Here is a 6884-nt window from a genome sequence, read left to right as displayed (position 1 = left end):
AACCCTCGGGCGGGAGCGCCGCCGCGCTTCCCAAGCAGCGCACTATCCAGTGCGCCACCGGGCCGGCCCCTGCCTCTTCAAATTCTTTGCCCTGTTATTGTTGTTGGGATGGTTGGTCTTTTTCTTATTGCTCTGTAGTAATCTTTGTGTATTCTGAATATCATTCCTTTGTCAATATTGCACATATCCTCTCCTGATTTGTGCCTTGTCTTTTACTTTCTTTATGTGTCTTCTGACATAGACTTCTTCTAAAGGCTGGTAGAGTTTTCAATCTTTCCCATGTTTGACATTCTTCTCCACCTGTAAGCAAGAAAATCTCTGTATTTTCTTCTAAAAGTTTTAAAGTTTTTCTTTTTATATCTAGGATTTTAAATCACGTGGAATTGAGCATACTTCTTCTTTAGAGGCATGTACCGGGTTCCCTCTCAGGAAGAGCAGTAGTAATTTCCAGTGGGGCTCTGGGAAGCATGCTAACACTGGCTCTTTGTGTGGGCCTCAGGCATTCTGTGCCATTGTCTCCCCTGGATGCTTGGGTCCCCGTCTTTGTAAGCCCATGGCCTTTTCAAAAAGCAGTCACTAAGATAGTAAGAATTTTCATCTCTGGAAATCTAGTAAGGTGCAAAATGCCCTGTCACTTTGCTGGCCTACATTGAATGATCTGCAGTTTAGGCCTATGTTATTCCAATAAAACATTGATGTCTTCCTCCAGTTTTTATACCATTGTCAAAATTATAATCACCATAATCATTAAGTTAATAGTGTCTCTCATTAATTGGTTTATCTGTAGTCATTAATTCTCCTGTTCAAAGCAAAGTACTGGGAAAATTGGAGAATGGAGAGTGTCATAGGGCCTGGGGGGATCCCATTCCTTGCCTGCTTGATATGATTATGAAAGTCTTTCTAAGAGGAGCAGGCAGTGGCAGATACACCAAATCTGCCTGAACATAAGATTGGCCATGATCATCAGAGTTTAGTGGTGGCAGTAGGAGCTGTCACCCTATTGCTGCCTTTGATTGGTGGCTATGTGATTCTAGTCTCCTAAGCCATCTGAACAGGCAAGAGCTATTCAGAGGGTCGAAGCTTCTGGCTTCAGCCATTTCCATGCCACCTGGTTGCCAAAGCAATATCATCATCATTAGCAGCAGCAGCAGCAGCACAGAAATCAGCAGGGAACACTGTGAGCTGTAAGCCAGAACTGCCCAGGGACATCTGCCTGGGCAGCAGGAAGTGGAAATACAGCTTCCTATCCATCTTATCATCTAAGCTCATCCATCATATGAGATAAGTTTGGCAAGTTGTTAAACCTCTGCAACTTTGATTTTCTCATCTGTAAAATGGGAATAATAAATACCTACAGGGCAGGACCTTATGAAAATTAAATGTAATGAAACATTCCTAGCATAATTCCTAGCAATTGGTGGGCAGTCAGGAAAATTGATGTCCTTCCAGATAACTGGCATCCAAGAGAACCAAAACGAACAAACAGGAAAAGGTGGATTGTTGTCAAGATATAATATTTAGGGCCGGCCCAGTGGCGCACTGGAGAGTGCGCCGCTTGGGAGCGCAGTGGCGCTCCCACCGAGGGTTCGGATCCCATGTGGAGACCGGTTCCCGCTCACTGGCTGAGCACGGTGCGGGCGCAACACCGAGGGTTGCGATCCTGTTGCCGGTCCCCGGTACGGGCGCGACACCGAGGGTTGCAATTCCGTTACCGGTCAGTAAAAAAGACAAAAAGGAAAAAAAAAAAGATATAATATTTAAATTTAATTAAATCTCCTACATCCTCACTAGCATCCAGAGAAATTCAACACAGAGCAATAATGAGTTACTATTTTTCACCTAATGAATAAGCCAGATTTTTATGAGAGTTCTCAGTGCTGATGAGGGTGCAGTCTGCACTGTTGGCAGATGTGTACATAGGTACATTCCATTTGGAAAGCAGCTCAAGATATATATCAAGAACACTAAAAATGTTCTTATGCTTTGATCTGTCCCAAAGGTTGTCACTTAAGGAAATGCCATTGATATACCTAAAATATATGTACAAGGCTCTTCACCATTGCATTGATTATTTATAATAATAAAAATCTAGAAACAAACAGAGGAATGGCTTAATATCTTAATGTTATACACACAGTTATACACACAGAGACACTGTAGAGTATTAATATAGCCATTAAAAATCATCATTTTTTTTAAAACTGCCAAGATGGGAAAATAGGATACAAAAACTTCATATAGGGCTGGCTGGCTAGCTCAGTTGATTAGAGCATGGTGTTGAAAACACCAAGGTCAAGGGTTCAGATCCCCATACTGGCTAGCTGCCCCCCAAAATTAATTAATTAATTAAAATTAAAATTAAATGTAAGTCAAAAAAGAAACAACTTCATTAAGTGGAAAAACCTGGTTATAAAACTGTATACACACACACACACACACAGAGTATAATTCTGATTTGGTTTTTTATACACACACACAGACTGGCAAGAATTGTATATCACAGTTAACTATGGCTTCCTGATGTTGTTTTTTCTGGGTAATGAGGGTTTTAAATAATTTTATTCTTGTATATTTCTATTTATTTTCCAAATTTTCTGCAATGAGAATGTATTACATGTATGATCAGGAAAATGTTATTAATCAGCATGGATCCACAAGGTGTGTGTGTGTCCCTGTGAAGTGGCTAGTAATACTCTGCTTTGTTCCGACAGCTGCTGCTGGACACTCACTCCCTGAAGATGGTGCTGCTTGACCTCCCTTCCATCGGCTCACAGGTGGTGAGGAAAGCACCTGCCAGTTACACTAAGATTGTTGTGAAAGGCATGACCCGGGCTGAGATGATCCTCAAGGTAATGGCTTGTGTTTTCCTCAGGGATTCTGTTAAAAGGGACTGGTGATGTACTTGATTGCTTATTCTAAGGAATTTTGTTTTGAAAGCACAGGATAAGATCTATCCCCACCAGTCCCAAAGGATTGTTCACATTCTTTGGCTGTACTGCATTATGGCCTCATCAGGTATTGTTGAAAGCTGGTGAACAATTACTTGGGGATCAGTAATTCTTTCTGAAAAATTAACTGTTTGTTGTCAGGAGATTCTGTTGTAATAAGATTTGGCCAAGATTGGAAGTTAGGTGGCATTGTCACTGTGAATCAGTGTATAAGACAAGGGTCCTTTTGCTTCTCAGTAGGAATTTCAGGTCCAGCTATCAGTTACTCCCTTCCACATAAGCTTTTTTGGCTCTCTGTACTCTGCGACTTTAAATGAACTCTGAACAGATGTAGTAACTGAATCTAATCAGCAAATGGGTTTTTTTAAAGCCCCATTTAACAAAACATTGTACTTTGGGTGATGGTGTTGAGAATGTCTGAAGCCTTGAGCATCTGCATCTGATTTCCACCTGTACTTTTTGAGAAGACCGGGGGGCTATTTGGAAGAGGGATGAGTCTAGAGAACAGATGGTACTGTTGTGATATGGTCTTAAAAGTCCAGGGTCTGCAGGCTTCCCGAACAGAATGACTCAAATGAAGGCAGGCACCAGTGGGACCAGATGCAAGTACTGCACAGACCTTGAGCTCATGGCCTGAGGAAACCGAAGCTGCCTAATCATCTTCTTTCCCAGCTGGCGTACTCTCTGGGGAGGAGAGCGTACAGTTTGGGAGTTATTTGAGAGGATTTACAAGTGAAGTACTCCTTGCCACTCCTCGGTACATTCTCAGGAATTCAAAACAAAATAAGTCTGCTAGAGGATGAAAATCAGATACTGCATTCTAAAACCAAGTGGGAATGAATACATTAGTTGGGGAAGGATTGGCATCACAGTCCTTTCCTTCTGTTTGTATATTAATTGATAGTTTAAATGAATGTAGTTAAGTGAAGTTCCAGATTTTAAGTCTTCAAAAGAGTGAGGCAGCTTTTGGATTTTTGTTTTTGAGAAAATCCAATTACATCAGTTTCTTTTGCCGCCCATTTCTCAGGAATAATGATAAGTCAAGACAGGAGGAGCAGGTACCATGCACGCATGACATGTCTCAAACAGGAGACCTCTAACAGTGTTTCCCAAATGATCCTAATATTTAAAAAATCACCTGAGTCCCCACCCAGTTCTACTGAATTTAATCTTCAGAGGACAGACACAAGAATCTTTACTTTAAAAAGCAATCCAGGTGATATTTATGACTCAGCAAATTTAGGAAACATGGCTCTAATTTAATGTGAAGATGAAATAGGCCATTTCTGAGTTTGAGGTGTTGCTGCTTAAGGAAAGCTTGCAGAATCCACTTTGCAGTCAAATGGCAAGTGAGGAGAGGTGACCCCTGCCCTCTAGCCATGAGTTCTCCATGAGAGCCTACTCTACCCTCCCTCTCTTGGTAGGTAGTGATGGCCCCTCATGAACCTCTGGTGGTGTTTGTTGACAACTACATCAAACTCCTTACGGACTGCAACACAGAAACCTTCCAGAAGATACTGGACATGAAGGTTAGTTCTGTGTCTCATTTTGTCCACACCTGCTCATCCTTCTCACACTCAGTGCTTCCTCACTGTGGGGTGGGCTCCTGAGGGGCTTTCTCAAAATGCATGTGCCTGGCACCAGGCTCCAAGAAGCCTCTGGAGGAGAATTATCTTCAGCATGTGAACTTTAGGATCCTGATGGCACCTCCATGCCCAATTGAGACCCACTGCTCAGGAGAGCAGGAGGAGCAGGAGGATTATCCTTACCCACCATTTTTACCTGTCCTTTCTTCTCTCTTCACCCCTTCTTTCTCTCTTATTCACTACGTTTTATTTTCTTCCTTTGCTTTTCTCCCAGGCTTCTACCCAAGGCTGGTAATTCCCCTGAAGAAAGTGTTAATCCTTAGTTTAGAGTAATTATGCAGTTTGCAGAGCCTCAGCTAACAGTGCACCCAGATATTGTACTATCCCGTGGTAGGCCGTTCTGGGGCCAGACTTCATGACTGTTCTCCTTTCTTTCAACCTCAGGGGCTGAAGAGGGGCGAGCAAAGCAGCATGCTGGAACTCTTCCGCCAGAGGCTCCCCACCCCACCTGCAGGGGCAGAAGGCTCCAGCTCACTGTCCCTGATGGCTCCAACGCCAGAACAGGAATCATCTCGCATCCGCAAACTCGAGAAACTAATTAAAAAGAGACTGTAGGAGCATACAAGGGGTACTTTTTTTTCCCTAGCTGGTGACCCTCAGCACCAAGTTCCCTGGAAGCCCCCCAGCCTTTCCTGTGCTCCCTGTGACTCTCAGATCATCAGTCTTGAAACTTTCTGGGACATTTGGGTTGTTTATGTGTTCTCTCCCATGCCCTGTCTTAATTTCTGTCCTAATCGAAGAAGCCAAGTAAGGGCTGGGTTATAAAAAGGCAATTTAGACTGCCTCTGATTCCTGAAGCAGAGGCAGCAGTGGGTGAAAGGTCCCTGTTTTTCAGTTGCTGTTCCTGGGCTGCTCTTGACTGGTCAAATTGTCATTGACTTGTGTAGCCTCACCATGGCAGTCAGATCCTCTCACATGATGTCTGTTCCCTACCACACGCCCACCCAGGCAACTTGGATGAGGAAGCCAGCATCTCATTCTGTCCTCCCCCTGCTCCTTTTTGAAATTACCTCTGCAGCCAGAAGGCCGAGAGTTTTCCTCCCCTTCTCTGGGTTTGGCTCTCGGGCTGAGGTAGTAAAGTGGCAAATCTCAGGTGTAGGAAACTAGCCTCTATGAAGGCAGTGGAAGCATGCACCTCATCCAGTAAATCCTGGCGCCTGTACATACTGTGCTTCTGGTATTTTTCATGACTTGGCCAAGTTACCCAAGTGTTCTCCCTATTTCTCAGTAATCTACAAAGGAGAGATGCCCTCTGTCAGACAAGGGGGTTACATGTGCCAGGCCTTAGAAGCAGATGGCCTCTCTGCTATGGGGCTGCTGACCCAAGCATAGGGCAAACCCAGATCTGACTTAGAAAGAGGGTTCTGCTTGGCACGCTTACTGGATTATGTGAGTAGATTGTTTTCTCCTTTTCTTTATTCCCACTCTGCTCCTGACAGATTGCCTTCTGTACAGGGAAAGCAGAAAGTTATCTTGGAAGATAATTTATAGGCTTTCTTCTCAGATGAAGCTATGGGAAAGCTCAGGACGCCCGTATCATCTAATTCCTTTTCTACCCACCCACTTTCAAATCCAAAGTACTTTCCAGAGACATCTGAAACAACAAAGGTGATATGCAGTGTCAGAGTGACACATTACCATGTTACTAACAAAAAAGAACCTGGGTCCATGGATGCCTCAGGAACAGAATATTGACCCAACACCAGATTCAGAAGCTGGCAGAGCCCAGAACGCAGCCTGACCCTAGCCTGCACTTCCTGTCCACCATTGGCTGTTGGCAGCAGAGCTTTGCAGAAGAGAATTGCCCTATAGAACTGTGTCAGTCCTCTTGTATCATTCTGTATCCAGAGAACAGGCAACAAATCAGGTGGTTGCCCTGATTCGCTTGGTTCACTTGACACCAAGCCTCAGTTACCATGACCACAACTGCAGGGTAACCACTGTTAGTGTGAGCTTTTGTTCAGAATTCTGTTTGTTGGCCAGGTGTTGAGAGCACTGAAGAGAAATGTGGAGGTCTCTACAGAAAATGCACATAACAGGGCCGGCCCGGTGGCGCACTGGATAAGTGCGCCGCTTGGGAAGTGCGGCGGCGCTCCCGCCCGAGGGTTCGGATCCCACATACAGACCGGTTCCCGCTCACTGGCTGAGCGAGGCGCGGGAGCGACACCGAGGGTTGCAATCCCGTTGCCAGTCCCCGGTCCGTTGCGGGGGCAACACTGAGGGTTGCGATCCGTTGCCGGACATGGAAAAAGACAAAAGACAAAAAAAAAAAAAAGAAAATGCACATAAT

General features: G+C 44.5%; 1 protein-coding gene across 1 annotated transcript in view; it reads left to right on the top strand.

Moving 5' to 3' along the window:
• The window catches only part of VPS53 (vacuolar protein sorting 53 homolog (S. cerevisiae)), a 152614-nt gene extending 146858 nt beyond the window's left edge, over positions 1-5756 (top strand). Inside the window, exons 20-22 of the mRNA XM_008592999.1 lie at positions 2712-2849; positions 4373-4477; positions 4979-5756. Of these exons, the coding sequence (XP_008591221.1) occupies positions 2712-2849; positions 4373-4477; positions 4979-5149 (414 nt within the window). The 3' untranslated portion in view covers positions 5150-5756. The remainder of the gene's footprint in view (positions 1-2711; positions 2850-4372; positions 4478-4978) is intronic.
• Positions 5757-6884: the final 1128 nt, after the last annotated feature.

This window comes from Galeopterus variegatus, unplaced genomic scaffold (assembly GCF_000696425.1).
Source record: "Galeopterus variegatus unplaced genomic scaffold, G_variegatus-3.0.2 Scaffold155, whole genome shotgun sequence".
NCBI lineage: Eukaryota > Metazoa > Chordata > Mammalia > Dermoptera > Cynocephalidae > Galeopterus > Galeopterus variegatus.
Note: the sequence above shows the minus strand (reverse complement) of the source record. Positions and strands in the feature narration are given on the sequence as shown.